We start from the raw sequence: 15,773 nt of genomic DNA on the forward strand, positions 1-15,773 counted from the left end.
TCTGTTTTGATTTAGTTTTTTGTTTTTCTACTTTTTTTTTTTGAGTTGGTGCACAAGCAAACACACATAATCTTGGTCATTAGGGAGGATCTGGGAGAGGGGAAAGAAAATGATCAAAATGTATTACATGAAAAAAATTATTTTTTAAATTAAAACCAACAACAAAATCTCAGCAGTTTACATAATCCCAGCACTGAAAGGCTCAGGCAGGAACACTACACAATTCAAGGTCACCTTGAGCTAAATGGAGAGTATGAGACCAGCCTGCTCTACAGATTGAGAGCCCCCTATGTCAACCTGTAGCATAGCCCTCCCTACCAAAAGAAGGTCATTCAAAGCTGGGTTGGTGGCAGCACTTAAATATAGTTCCTGCTACTCAGGAAGCTGAGATATGAGCTCTGCTTGAGCCCAGGGGTTCAAAAAAAAGGCTGGACAACATTGTAAGACCCCAGATTAGAAACAAGACAAAAATCCTTGATTTCTAAGAATTAATGAGGGTTGTAGCTGCTATTCAATGACAAAGCACTTATAGTGCATATGTGAGCATATAGAGCATATGTGAGGCTCTGTTTCCTAATATGTTGGGGGCACATGAAAAATGTCAAAAACGTGAGTCATGATTGGATCTAGAGACCCAGAGGGAAAAGAATGGTTGAAGCCTGTGCTAGAAGTATAGTAGTGAGAGCTAGATAGGAGATGTGAAGAAGGAGCAGATTACAATGTCCTGGACAACCAGATTCTGAGCAGGAAAGCTCACAATAAATTGAGTGCAGTGTGGAGAAGAGGGCGGGGATGAGTATCTAGACACTGGCAAATGTGAAGCTGGAGGACAGGTTCATGACTGTCTCGAGAGGACATATTGACACTTAGATACTGAGAGAATGGAGATGCTGGCTTTAGAAAAGAAAAGTGTGCAGATGGGCCTAAAAACTAATCTGATATGTTGGATTCATTGGAATGGTGAGACATCCAATAATAATGTCCTCTAAGCAACACACAGAAGGTCTGTCCATCCGTAAATGACAGTTCAAAGCTGTGACATAGGCTGCCAGGTTAGAGTAATTTAACAGGTTTTTTTTTTATCAGAAGGACAGGGTGCTAAGGTCAGGCCACTGTATTTCTGATTTTGCAGTTATTCAATGCAAATTTTGAACAGATTTATAAAGCTATATTTAGCATAACAGGCTCCATAATTAAAATTCTATCACAACTGACTTTTGAAGTTCATTTCTCCCTTACCCTGTGTTCAACTGTAATGTGGACTGCTACCTCCTCACTATGGGCTCATCCAGCCAGCATCTCCTTTGCAAGTCAGGGTCACCTCGCTAATCACATCCCTGTCTTCCCCTTTATACAAAAGCAGTAATTTTGTTCTTTACTACCAGGTTCTTTTCATTCAAATCCAACTACTCACTCACCTCCAGATGAATTTTGTTTCTTTCGGGATTTTACATTCCCAGTTGGTCTGGTATTGAAGGCCTGAATCAATGTTGATCTAAACCACTGTTTCTAGCTAGCACTTCTCCTGTGCCCAACGTGGGCAACTCAAACAATCCCTGGAGTAAACTGTGATTTCCCATTTTTGTATTCAGCATCAACTCTTTCCCAGGACACAGAGTGACCCCATCTCTAACTTTACTGAGAACCACCAATGGTATTTTAACATTTGCAAAGAACCTCATCTTGAAAATGAGGACACTGAAGCTCAGAGGTATCTGGCCCAAAGATCAGAGATAGGCCTTCAGACCCAAATCTCTCAGTCTGTCTATTAAACCATGATCTCTGCACCATATGTCAAGGTGTATCTTAATTAGAACAAAGAATAATGCTGAACATACAAAGGGCTAATGCTAATCTTCCACTGATTTCAGTGGAAGCAGTTTTTTATGAGCTAGGTCTTGACACATAGGTATGGCTAGCCCTAAACTCGTGGCAATCATTCTGCCTTATCTTTCCTGTTGCTGGGATTTATCAGATATGCCACCATAGCTGGAGGCTTTTTAAAAATCATGGCTAGATCAACTGGGTCAGAGAAACGAGCCCACAGAGATAATAAAAGAAATGACCACATGGGGAGTTTCTGACTTCACAGGTTCCTGAGATGGAAAATTTTCCAGAGCATTTATTAAGTACTGAATTGTGGAATAAAAGCCTGTGTAAAGAACTTGGAGTGGGGAGAAAGCAAAGTAATAAATAAAACAAAGGAAGCTGCTGGGTGCTATGGCACACACCTTAATCCCACCACTCAGGAGGCAGAGGCAGATGTATTTCTGTGAGTTGGAGGTCAGCCTGGTCTACAAAGCAGGGCCAGGACAGTCAGGGCTAGACAGACAGGTCTCCAAACAAAACAAAACAAAACAAAACAAAACAAAACAAAACAAAAGGAAGCTAATGCAAGGATGGCTAGACAGGTTTTAATCCTAAGGCTGCACTTGATTGAAGACAATAACGTTCCTCAGTAGAGAATGACCTTCCCTAGTAGAGGAGGAGCTTTCTCAGCAAGTGTATATATGTAGCTGCACTATACTTCTAGAAGCCCCAAACACACTCTCAAGAGCCAAAGCTCAATTCAATTGACATCAAACATTTCTGCTTTCAATCACCTAGTGTTGAAAGCAGGTACATATCAGCAGAGGCAGCAGATGAAAGCCTGTGCCATCTGCCAGATCCAGCAGAGAATGGGATCTCATTGTATACTCAGAGAAAGCTAGCCTTAAGGCTTAGAAAACTTTGCCTCAGAGCTTGTGTACCGCACAACAAGAGAACTAAGAAGACCTCCAGATTGGTATATTCAACACTATGACCAGCAAGCAGCCTACACAGGAACCATATGAAGCACCATAGGAGGCTCCCAGAGCAATGAAGTACAAGACAGAGGTAAAAGTTCAAACTGGCTGGTCACCTTCAGATAAAGGGTCATGAGAAGGATACTCAGAGGCAGCTCCTCCTTTCTTCTGTCAGTCTCTGTCTAGCAAAGCAACCTGGATATTGTCAAGAGAAGCATCCCTATAGGCAACAGCTTAAATATGAATAGACTCTAGAGATAATCCCTTACTGATACATGATGAGCTGACTCAATCATATCAGCTAGGTAAAGAGCACAGGGACACAGAGCCTCTTTCAGACCAAAGCTGATCTCCCCTGTCCCACGCCTGACACACCACTCTTTTTCCCTTCCCCTCCCTGAATGTCATTTTTTTTTCTCCCAAAACACAGGCTTAAAAGTATCACTACACTGAAGAAGTTCAGTGGTTGAATACTTGTATGGTATGCATGAGGCCTCAGTTCCAGCCCCAGCACCACAAAACAAACACAAAAAAGACACCAAAAAATCAAAATACTCCCACACGCACACAAATATGCTTCTTCAAATGTATTCTTTCTCTTGTAAGAGGTCATTACTCCTGAATGGAAGTAAAACCTGTGATAAAATTGAAATCCATATTGCAAGGGGAAAGTGAAATTTTAAAACCTAAATGGGACTTCTAGCTTCAGTACTAGCATGCCTTTGGCTTAGGCAATACTTGTTTCTGATAGCTCCTATATCTTAATAAGAATAATAATTAAACTACAAGCAATCTACCTCACTCCAATGTTTTTTTTTTTTTTCCTGAGTCAGTGATGCTTTGAAAATTCATAGGATAGCACAGATGTGGCTCAGTGGCAGAGTGCTTGGCAGCATGTCCAAGGCCAATGGGTTGTAAACACAAACCTTCCAAACAAAGCAAAGCACAAAAATACATACAATATTAAGGGGAAATGTGATCATGCAAAGCATTAGAAAAACCCTGAAGACATTTTTAACTACCCTCCCTCCCATCCCAGATCAGAACACCTAGTTCTACCTTCTCCTCTGTAATTGTCCTGCTAGATGATTTTTGAGGTAAGAGTACCATGCAGATGAGTCTGGCCTTGTACTAGATTTGTCAAAGGTAGCCTTGGACTCCTAATTGCCCTGCCTCTGCCTGCTGAGTCCTGGGATTAATGTGCCATCACATTCAACTCTGTTGGCTTGCTTCAGTGTAAACTGATGGCCATCAGCTGTGTCCACCTAAAAAGTGCCTGGGCCACATATGCATCTTTGACCTGAATTTAAGGACAAAGAAAACTTCAGAGGTCAGAGCTGTTGTGAGGTTGAAGGAAGTACTCTGCCAGTTAACTGCTAGGATTTGAGTAGAGCACACAGGCCTGGTCCTTTACCTGGATGGCTAGGACAGAAAGAAGGGGAACCAGCAGGTGACCTCATCATGTGCATACCTCCTTAGGGTCAGAAACTTTCATCCAACCAGACTCCTTCATCCCCTTGGAGTTTCTAGTATCCACTGGACTGATGAACATGCAATAAATGTGCAATCATGTCCCATGCAAATGAGCAACATGTACCCAGTCTTGCATTTTTCAACTTTTGGTGCAATGGGTTTCTTCTGGGAAGGCCCTCAAGTTTTTGTCCACTATCAGCTGAAAGGTTAATAGTTGATTTGTAAAATGGAAAATGATTCCATGCAGCAACTGAGAGAAACGGAAGCTCAAGAAGAGCTCTCAAAGGCTAGCACAGGGCAGCACCAATCAAGACTGTGTGGGCAGGCTGCATATTGCTACTTTTTGAGTGACTCTATTTAGGGCCATCAACCACCAGCTGAGTTAGCTGAGTAAACAGTGTCACAGGTACACAGAACTACCACGAGGGTCCTTGGAGGCTTGGTTGCATGAGCAACTAAGACTAGTATAGTCTATGGATTGGTATGGTATTAGCACATGTCCCCAGCAGCACCTTCACCCAATTTGCAAGTCACACCTTGCCTTTTGCCTTCTTCCAGAACCCATAGTGCCAATAACTCTAGCCAGAGACTTAGGCACCAAGAGTATCATTTATTTATTTATTAAACTTAAACATGTTACAGGCCACTCATGAGGCTAGACCCTCAGAGAGTAAATCATGAACAGTCCTCTTATGAGGGGACACATTCAGCAACATGTTGCAACATGTCGGAGGGAGGAGCCACTCTAACTCATGGCTGCATAGAGGGATTCACAATTATCCAGAGGGGATGGGCAATGACCCAGAATATCATCAGGAGAGGGAATACAAAAAAAAGCACTCCAGTGGAACTGAACTCTAAATGCATATTGAGGCATAAGGAAAATGGACATGGGAGCCCCCACGTCCACTTGAGACACTTTTCACTTTCGTGGTTTTGCTCCTTTCCCTCTCCCCTTACTTAATGCGGTGTTTTCAGCAGCATGAAGAGGTTGGCCCGATGACATGGACACATCAGGGGACCTAGGCTTTGCAGATGCACTTGGCAGGCTGGGCTCATTCTGTGAGAATAGCCTACGGCGTTTCCTACGTGGCTTACCCTGTGACATACATATGAATCTATTTTTTCTCTTTTTCCTTCGTTGGGCCAGCAGATACGCAGCCCGACTCTCCTTGGCCTTTTTGTCGGTAATATTTTGCTCAGATTCAGAATCAGGCTCCGGCTCAGGTGCAGGCTCCAGCTGTGGCTGGGCCTTGGCCTCTGCCTCTGCCTTGGGCTCAGGCTCAGGGTCAGGCTCAGGGTCAGGCTCAGGCCCAGGCTCAGGCTCCTGCTCTGGCTGGGGATCTAGCTCAGGCAGGGGCTTAGGCTCAACCCTATAACGTTTCCTTACGTGGCTTACCCTGTGACATACATATAAATCTGTTTTTTCTCTTTTTCCTTTGTTTGGCCAGCAGATATGCAGCCCGCCTCTCCCCAGCCTCCTTGTTGGTGATATTTTGCTCAGATTGACACTCAGGCACCTGCTTTAGCTCAGGCTCCAGCTGGGGCTTGGACTCAGGCTGTGGCTTGGGCTCCTTCTCTGGATGCAGCTCCCCCTCTGGCACTGGCTCTGGCTCTGGCTCTGGCTCTGGCTCTGGCTGTGCTTTGGGCTCAGGTTTTGGCTTGGGCTCAGCCTGGGACTCGGTCTCTGGCTGAGGTTGCAGTTCCGGCTCTGGCTCCAGCTCTGGCTCTGGCTCTGGCTCTGGCTCTGGGTTAGACTCACTTGATGGCTGGTTGGAATTTCCACAAAGATCCCACAGGTCACAACCATCAGCTGAACTGGGAGTAGAATCAATACTTTGAACCACTTCTTTTTCATACTCAAGTATTTGGCCCTCATCACGGGAATCATCTGAAATTCAAGAGACATATGTAAATACACTCCTTCTACCCACTCTGTACATACAGACATCAGCAGGATATTGAACACAAACTAAGCTTAAATAGTTGAATGCTTGGACATTCTGAATCATAGTTAAAAATCATAGTTGTAGAATGTTCCCTTTATTTTGTATTTTCCTGAGAGAAGTGACCCATAAACTAGCAATGAAAATATGATTCCCACTTTGAAATCCTACTGTCTAGACAGCATGAGGTACTTGCTCAGTTGTTCCTTAACACAAATCTGATGCCTTGTGGGCCATAGCCAAATAAGGGCACTTGCTTCAATAAAGCAATATTTCATCTAAATCAAGTTAAAGTTCTCTAGCTTAGAAAAGTTCTTTATTTAGTCACTGTGGTCCAGCTGGACTTTTGGTGCTTGCTGTCTTATGCAATAAGGTATGAAGTAGATAGTAGATCTTTAACAGTTTTCACTGTTAACCTCTCCTAACCCCAGTTTCCACCCAGCTGGAAAGAAGGTAGTGTCATGCTTCTAACCCTCTCCTCTTTCTTGTCCATAAAGGATGAAAAGAGAAGAGGGAGGAGCAGAGCTCTAGGAAGATAGAACTCTACCCAAATCTAAGGCAACAGGAAGTTGCAGGTGTGTTAGGAAATAAACAGCAGGGTAGGAAACCAGTACACGATGGAGAAAGAAATGGTGGCACTGGCTACAAAGTCATCACAAACTTAAGGTTTGCAGAGGCAGATCCTAAAACAGCCACATGTGCCAAGGCTTCAGAGCCCAGCTGTTTCTCTAAGCAGAAATGATACTTCCCTTTGTTGCTTATTTCACAGATCTCAGCCCTCTGTTCTTCAATGGAAGATCGAGTGTCAGAGTCTGAGTCAATCACCACACAGCTAAGTTGTAAGGTAGAAAAACAAAACAAAACAAACCAAGAAAATATGAGCAGAGTATTCTTCTCTTCAGGACATTTCCCCTACTTTCTACAATAAGCATGATCACTTGTTAAATTTTGGGTGTTTCTTATACCAACTCTGTTCCCCTTCATTATATTTGTTAAATCTTTCAATTAGTCCTCATTTTCCATCTTTCTATAAACCTTTCCACTGCTCTTACAAAAGGAGGCATCTTACAGAAGTCACAATATGAACAAAGCAAAACCAAACTCCAATTGAGCAAGTAACTCAATGTCTCATGTCTGGTATCCTGTCATGATCTTCTCCAGCTTTACCCTCTGTAGCATGCCCAGCTTGTCTCCTAAGATCAGGATGGCTCCACTCCATGACTGCCGCTCTTCTTGGTGCTTGTTCCATGACACTGGCATCTCCAAATGGCTGGAGTCTCTTGCTTCACCTGGGATGCACTCCTACTAGTAGCCTCTCCTGGGGTCTCTTTGGGAACTGCAGCTCTGCCTCACAGTGCCAGGCCTCCGCTGTTCTTCATGACACATTCATGATTTCATAAACAGTACCAATTGGTGACTCTTAGAGACTACCAGATTCTGCTGCCAGCACAAGCTACAAACCAGACAACAGTCTCTGGATCACCACTTCTGTGTGCCTATTCTGAGTAAACATTTTCCAGAATATTTCACCTCAGTACTGCTGGTCTCTTCTTAGTTATGGCTAATTTCTCAGCTCCAGCTGTCCAACTTCAATTATCCCAGCAAAGGAAAGGATTTAAGTTAGTTAGGCTAGTATCTTGTTAATCACAGCCAGTTCTTCAGCCCCAGCTACCCACAACCACAGATTCCTAACTCAAAATATGAAACAGTCCAAATAGAGTCCTTAAGTGACTTCCAATCTTCCCTCTGGAACTTCTCAAACCAGGCCTACATCATCTGCATTTTTCTCAACACTAACCTTCCATGTTCCCAGGGAAGAGCTCACCAAGCTTTGAACACTCAATAGATTTTCTAGCTCCCAACGTTCCAAAGTACTTTCAAAATCCTCCACAAAGTGACACGGTCAGGTCTGATATAGTGGTAACCACCCTGGGTACCAATTTCTGTCTTATTTAGGGTTACTATTGCTGGGAAGAAACATCATGACCAAAAGCAACTTGAGGAGAAAGGAGTTTATTTGGGTTGCACTTCCTTATCAGTGCTTATCACTGAGAGAAGTAGAATAGGAAAAGGCTAAAAGCTGTAGACAGGAACTGAAGCAGAGCCTGCTTACCCACTGGCATGCTCAGGCTGCTTTCTTACAGAACCCAGGACTACCAGCCCAGGGATAAGCACACCCACCATAGGCTGGGCCCCTCACTTCAATCACTAATTAAGAAAAATCTACAGGCTTGCATACCGCCTGATCTTATGGAGGCATTTTCTCAACAGAGACCTCCCTATTCTAAAACGATTCTAGCCTGTATCAATGTGCCATGAAGCTCACCAGCAGCTACTCTTTAGCCCAAGATATACTGGAAGTCACAGAAATTTTTCATCAGGCTTCCAAGGTCTAGGTTTACAGGCATGCATCCCTGTAAGATGTACCTTTTAAAATTATCATTGTTGACGGAGGTGTATAGTGTGTATAATTATGCATGCACCACAACACATATGTGGAAGTTATAGCACAACTTTATGAAGTCAAGTGTCTACTTTCACCTTTACACGGGTTCTGGGGATGAAAATCAAGTTATTAGACTTGTGTGGCAAGTACCTCAACCCAGTGATCCATCTCTGGACATGAAACACTTTTACTATAGAAGAAAAACACTCCTGACTCATACTCCAACCAAAGACTATTTGTGGAGATAACCTAGAACCCCTGCACAGATGTAGCCCATGGCAGTTCAGTGTCCAAGTGGATTACATAGTAATGGGAAGAGGGACTGCCTCTGACATAATCTGATTGGCCTGCTCGTTGATCACTTCCCCCTGAGGGGGGAGCAGCCTTACCAGGCCACAGTAGAGGACAATGCAGCCACTTTTGATGAGAACTGATAGACTAAGATCAGAAAGGAGAGGAGAACCTCCCCTATCAGTGGACTTGGGGAGTGGCATGCATGCAGAAAGGGGAGGGAGGGTGGGATCGGGAGGGGAGGAGGGAGAGGCTTATGGGGGGATACAAAATGAATAAAGTGTAATTAATAAAAAAATTAAAAAAAGAAAAACACTCCAAATACTTGTTACAATTTTTTCTGCATCCACTATAGACACCAATGTTAATCTACTTCTACGATGCATGTTGTCTTTTAAGCTGCCAATTTGATGAACCTTTGCTCTCCTACTTACTATCCTAGCCTTAAAGAACCTTTCTAGGCTGGGTGTGTGGCACATGCATTCAATTCCAGCACCTAGGAAGCAGAGGCGGGCAGATCTCTGTGAATTCAAGGCCAGCGTTAACATAGTAAGCCCAGGACACCCAAAGCTACTTAGAGAGGACCTGCCTTAGACACATACAAACAAAATTATTGTCTTCGAGGGGCTGCAGAGAAGGCTCAGCAAGTAAGAATACATGGTGTTCTTTTTGAAAAAGATTTTCCTTTTTTATTTTATTTTTTTCCTTCAAGGCAGGGTTTCTCTGTGTAACAACTCTGGCTATTCTGAAAACTCACCCTATAGGCCAGGCTGTTCTTGAACTCAGAGAGGTCTGCCTGCCTCTGCCTCTCCAGCACTGGGATAAAAGGCCATGTACACCACCACATATGTCATGATTTTTCATTTTTATTTTCTTCATGTTTATAGGTATTTTGCCCATGTGAATGTGCATGTACTATGTGCATACAGTGTATTTGGAATCCAGAAGAGGACAGCAGATCTTTGGGACTGGAATTACAGACAGTTGTAAGCCACCATGTCAGTGCTAGGAATCAAACTTTTGTCTTCTGGAAGATCACCAAGCCATCTCTCCAGCCCCTGACACTGGCTGCTCTTGCAGCAGACCCTGGTCTGATTCTCAGCACCCACACAGCAGATTACAACTGGTTTTAACTGGTTCTAGGGGGTCTAACACCTCTTCTAGGCATCATGGGTACTAGGCACATATGTATACAAGCAGGCAAATGTTTCTACACATAAAAGAAAGACAACTATTTTTTTAAAAAAACAGAATCTTCTTGTTGAGAATGATGGCACATGCCTTTAATCCCAGAACTCAGTTCGAGTCCAGCCTTGTGTATGTAGTGAGTTATGGGATGGCCAGGGCTACAAAGAGACTCTGTCTGAAAAGAAAAGGAAAGAAAAAGGGAAAGGAAGGAAGGGAAAGGAAGGGAAGGGAAAGGAAGGGAAAGGAAAGGAAGGTAAAGGAAAGGAAAAAGGAAAGGAAAGGAAAGAAAAGGAAAGGAAAGAGGAAAAGGAAAGGAAAGAAGGAAAGAAGGAAAGGGAAGGGAAAAAAAGGGAAGGGAAAAAGGGAAGGGAAAAAAGGGATGGGAAAGGGAAAGGGAAAAGGGAAGGGAAAGGGAAAAGGGAAGGGAAGGGAAAAGGGAATAGGAAGGGAAAGGGAAAAAGGGAAAGGGAAAGGGAAAGGGAAGGGAAGGGAAGGGAAGGGAAGGGAAGGGAAGGGAAGGGAAGGGAAGGGAAGGGAAGGGAAGGGAAGGAAAAAGCTTCTCTTAATTTCTAGCACATGGTTATCTTTTGGTTCTCACTCCATTTCTATCTGATCATCACTTTTACCACATCTTACAGATCTCTAAAAGCTCTAAAAGCTAGGGTAAGCACGCTGATATTTATATGATGAGTTATTTGTATTGGTTATAAATATGATCACAGTACACTTATAAGATCACCAGGAGGCAAGATGCAGCACTGATTTAGACTAGACAGTTCAAAGACATTTTTAAAAAAACAAACTAGTTGAGTATGAATTCTAGAAGTTAAGAGCAGAGGCCACAAGTTCAAAGCCAGCCTTTATCTATACAATGAGTTCTAGGACAGCCAGGACTACATAGTGAGACCCTGTCTCTAAAAGCCAAAAACTAGTCAATCATGTTGACACACATCTTTAATCCCAGCACTAAGGAGGAAGAAGCAGGCAGATCTCTATGAGTTAGAGGCCGGCCTGGTCTATAGAGTGATTTCCAGGATGGCCAGACCTATACAGTGAGACTCCACCTAAAAAAAGAATACACACACACACACACACACACACACACACACACACACACACCCCTATAAAAATGAACCAACAGCGGAAGAGTTAAAGAATGGCCCAAGACAAGAATCAGATACTTTAAACTGGTAATAAAGTCAGACATCCAACATGATGCTGTTGAGAAAATGTGATGTTTACTCTTAAATCTTTTGCCTAGGACAATGGGTGAAAAAAAAAAGAGAAGTCAAGTTCCAACAAATCTCCTGCTTACCTGGACTCTTCCTGCTCCGGCACTGGAGACTTATCTAAATCAAAGAAAGAAAGAGCGTTAGGAAGCATCATAAAATCTAGTAGCTCATGTCTTTTACTCCAGAAAACTAGCTTATAAATTACGGCTAGTAAAATTTACATTTACCCAAGACTAGTGACATAGGTCAGGTGTAGAGTACTTGATTAGAATACCTTGGACTCAATGTCCAGCAACAAAGAGAAAGACAAAGAAAGGAAGGACAAAGAAAGACAGAGGTAAGAGCCAAAATAATCTATGTTTCCTATGAAAGATAGAGAGGAAATGAAAGACCCAGGAACCAAAAAGGGGTAAAGCACACATTTAAAAAATGAATATATTCCCCTGCTCTTGAAAGCAGAGAAATAAATTTCAACAAGCCAGAAAGAACACTAGAAGGGGCCAAACATAGGACCAGATCAAGCCAAGTATCCCAAATTTCATATCAGTCATCTCTACAAAGACATTTAATATATGCACCCTCCAATCAAATGAAGGCTCTACTTACAGTCCTCAAACTCTTCACTGCCGCTGCTTATATCCATGTTAATAATACAACTGGAAAAAAAAGAGGATTTTAAACTAAGGCCTACCAACAACACAGGCAATAAGATATCCACATTCTCAAATAAATGCCGGCAATAACCAGTTTCCAAAATGCAAGGTCAGAAGTACCTTTACGTGCTCATGTGTGTCCAGTTTGGTCTCAATAGCAAGACCCTACCTCAAAACTAAGAATAGTGTCTTAGATTAGATTCTGGGCTGGCTTTAATCCCCTATGTAGTGGAATGTGACCTTGAAGTTTTTATTATCCTCACTCTCCCACTTGAGGGCTGGGATTCACAGCAGTGTGTCTGCCATTGATTTATGCCGTGTTGGTGTCTGAGCCAAGTTTGATGCAGGCTAGGCAAATACTCTACCAACTGAGCGACATCTCAGCCCCTATATGTACTTCTCTTTGAAAAATAATTTTTGTTTTTAATTCTATCTGTCTGGCTGTCTATATATGTCTACATATATGAGCGCATATATATAGATATATGTCTTGATAGGAGCTAAGTGCTATCAAGAATGGAGTGGAAGTCATATAACAGTAGGCATGAATTTCATCAGAGTGACTTTTTAGAAATTACTCATACTTAATAAGGTATTGTGTGCTTCATGTAATTATGAGCTTCTGCCTACTAATAGAGATGTATAGGAGTCTGGAATTCTGGAACCTAAGATTCTTGTTTCTTTATAATTCATATTTAAGACTAACCAAATCAATACAGTTGAAATGGCTCATCAGTAAGATGTGTTTGCCAGCAAACCTAACAATCTGAATTTTATCCCAGGGACCTACGTAGTAAAAGGAGAAAACAATTAATGCAAGCTGTCTAATCTCTGATCTCTATACACCTACCATGGCACTTGCATGTCCAAACACAAAAAAATAAACAAATGTACCCTATATATATACATATATATAACAATATATATATGTATATGTAATATATATATATATATTTTAATTAACTGAGAAAGTATGGCATAGTGGTTCAGACCTGAAACCCCAATACACAGAAGGTAAAAGCAGAAGGATCCCAAGTTCAAGGCCAGCCTGGGCTACAAATCAAGTCTTAGTTTCACAAAACAATATTCCCGGTATTGGTTTACAACTTTAATACCAGCACTCAGGAGGTAGGGGCAGGTAGATCTCTGAGTTTGAAGCCAGCCTGGTCTACAGAATGAGTTCCAGGACAGACAAGGCTAAACAGAGAAACCCTGTCTGAAAAAAAAAAAACCCTAATAAATCAATTAAATGAAAGAAAGAAAGAATAAATGAATGAATCAGAAGGCAGAGACAGGGCAATCTCTGAGTTCGAGGATAGCCTTGTCTATAGAGTGAGTTCTAAGCCTGAGCTACACAGGAAAACTTTATCTAGAAAATATTAAAAAAAAAAAAAGCCAAAAGCATGTAGTGGACCCTTTATCTACTTCAAGTGTCACATTAGTGAGGTGTAAAGACAAGTACAGCCCTCAATTTAACCTCCAGCTTTCTTTCGACATGGACTAGTGTTTAATTATTAATTGTTCAACCCTTATTCTCTTGAAAGCTGCTCTCCCAGCCTTGCAGCCACAGACAAACTCTCCCTGCAGTTCCAGCTGCCAGGACCGGTGGCCTAGTCTGGCCTAGTCCTTTGGAATGAGCTACACCAGGCCTCAACACAGGAGGCTGCTGGCCTTACCAAATCCTTCCACTAAGCAAAAGTCCCCTCACGCTCCCATTGGCTGCTCAGCCAGGGGCTCTCACAAGAGTCCAGTGATATTTCCCACCTCAGGCCACCCCTCCCCACAAGCCCCCACCCTTCTCCCACCTACCCTGCCTGGCTCCACCCTCTCCCACCATTGTCCTGTCCTCACGCTCACCCCGACCCCAACCATTAGCCCAGGCCTGGCTCCACAGCCCCAGCTGTCAGCCCTGCCCACCCTACCTGGCCCCGCCATGCCCCACCACCCATTCTCCTGACCAACCTGCCCTTTCTGTCAGCCTGCCCAACCCCGCCCCCTTCAAGTACTGTCTAAGGTTCCTGGCATCTTCTACAAACAAAACTGGAGCTTTGCCTTTTTGGCGTATAGGCGCTTCCACCAGGCAGGCTTTGAGACCCCATCCCTCCTGCTGGGCCGTAAGTTAATATCTTGCCCATGGTGGCCATTAGTCTCCGCTTGGCCAGACAAGCGCCCCTTTTTAGCAATCCTAAGCCCCAGGTTACTAGTTAGTCCTCCCAGCACAGCAACCTTCTCCTACCCCCTTGGGACATCTCCAAGTTGTGGCTTCCCACAGACGTGCAGACCATTCTCCCACAGCCCGTGAAGCCTAGGCCGAAGGCTAGGCCCCTGTCTGCCCTTGTCCCCTGTCCTGGACCCTACCCCCACTTACCACTACCCTACCCGTGCCCTGTGCTCCGTGTGTGTGGACCAGCACTGCCTGAAACGGCCTGGTTACACTGGTAACGGCCAAACATTGGAACCTTCTAAACAGCCAGTCCCTGGGTTCAGGGGTCACAGCCGCCATGTTCCCCGCCGCTCCCTTCTCCTCGTCATCACCCCCTCTGCTTCTATGGTCCTCTGTGGCGTCCATGTCCCGCCCCTAACCCCATAGAATCCTGGCCATTTGTTCTTTTCGGCAGCGCCTGCATCCATCCCAGGGCCTTCTGCATGGTTGCTGAAGGCCTCGGCCCTGATCCCGGCCCCCACGGCCCTGTTTCTCTGTAAGGGGAAGTGTCTTACCGGATCTCAGTCCTCCTGATCCCAGGTGCCAACACGGATCCCGGCTACTCCAAAGTGGTGTCTCTACTTAAACCTCCGACACTCAAAGGAGACCGGGGCCCCCTTAGCCCACCGTATACACACCTGCTTGTGTGCGTGTCTGGCGCAGGACCCAGCCACCCCCCGCTCCTCCGTTCCTCTGGCGAGCCAGCAACGGATGTGTGCGGGCAGCGCCTTTAATAGGGCCAAGCCCCTAGGCACCATGGGAGTAGAGGATATATTCCCGCCTTTTTGGGCTCCCACCTCTCAAGAATGACCGTAACGAAGTTTCTGAATTTTCTAACCATGAGTTTGAGATACCTGCTCCAGTGCTTCTAGAATTGGACATCCCTGTTGTGATGCTATTTCTCACAGAAGGGCACCGTTTCAATAGAGAGGTGTACCCAAGCCGGATATTGCGGCTAACCCTCTCTAACAAACCCCTTCTCCGTTTAGTTTTAAGAACTGGTCCTTTAGTTTTTTACATGGTCCTTGTAAGCCCAGGCTGGCCTGGAACTGGACATAGTTCCACCTTTAACTTTGGAGCCCGGACCATGCCCGGTTTCTAACAACTTTCTGAGTTCACAGAAAAAAAAAAAAAAAAAAGTCTTTACATTTATTTTTTATGTTATTTTTTGTTTGTTTGTTTTTTGTTTTTCGAGACAGGGTATATCTGCATAACCCTGGGTTTTCTGGAATTCACTCTGTAGACCAGATTGGCAACATACTCAGAGATCCACCTGCCTCTGCCTCCACCGTGCTGGGATTAAAAATATGTGCCACCTATATCTGGCTCAAACTAAATTCTTTAAAAAAAAAATCTATCTATATGAGAACCTGAAGGCTTCTACCTTTCTTGAACTGCCAGAATGTTTTAAAAAGTTCGTCTTCATGGTGTTCCAGCTACACTGAGCCCTGGCAGAAGACCATTTAGTCCCCTACAGAAGAGAAAGGGGGTGCAACCGCAAAACATCTAGCAATACTGAACAGTGGCGCTGGCATCAAAACTTTTCAGATCCTGG

General features: G+C 43.9%; 1 protein-coding gene across 1 annotated transcript; it reads right to left on the reverse strand.

The window, feature by feature from the left end:
• Nucleotides 1-5,181: 5,181 nt before the first annotated feature.
• On the reverse strand, nt 5,182-14,584 carry LOC129668839 (protein TsetseEP-like). The gene is made up of 7 exons (XM_055596926.1): nt 14,475-14,584; nt 11,969-12,018; nt 11,446-11,479; nt 6,852-7,037; nt 6,534-6,565; nt 5,659-6,150; nt 5,182-5,603 (listed from the first exon to the last, which is right to left on the reverse strand). Exons 1-7 carry the CDS (start codon nt 14,582-14,584, stop codon nt 5,182-5,184), a joined length of 1,326 nt encoding a protein of 441 aa, XP_055452901.1.
• Nucleotides 14,585-15,773: the final 1,189 nt, after the last annotated feature.

Source organism: Psammomys obesus, unplaced genomic scaffold (assembly GCF_907164565.1).
Source record: "Psammomys obesus unplaced genomic scaffold, mPsaObe1.curated_primary_1811, whole genome shotgun sequence".
Classification (NCBI taxonomy): Eukaryota; Metazoa; Chordata; class Mammalia; order Rodentia; family Muridae; genus Psammomys; species Psammomys obesus.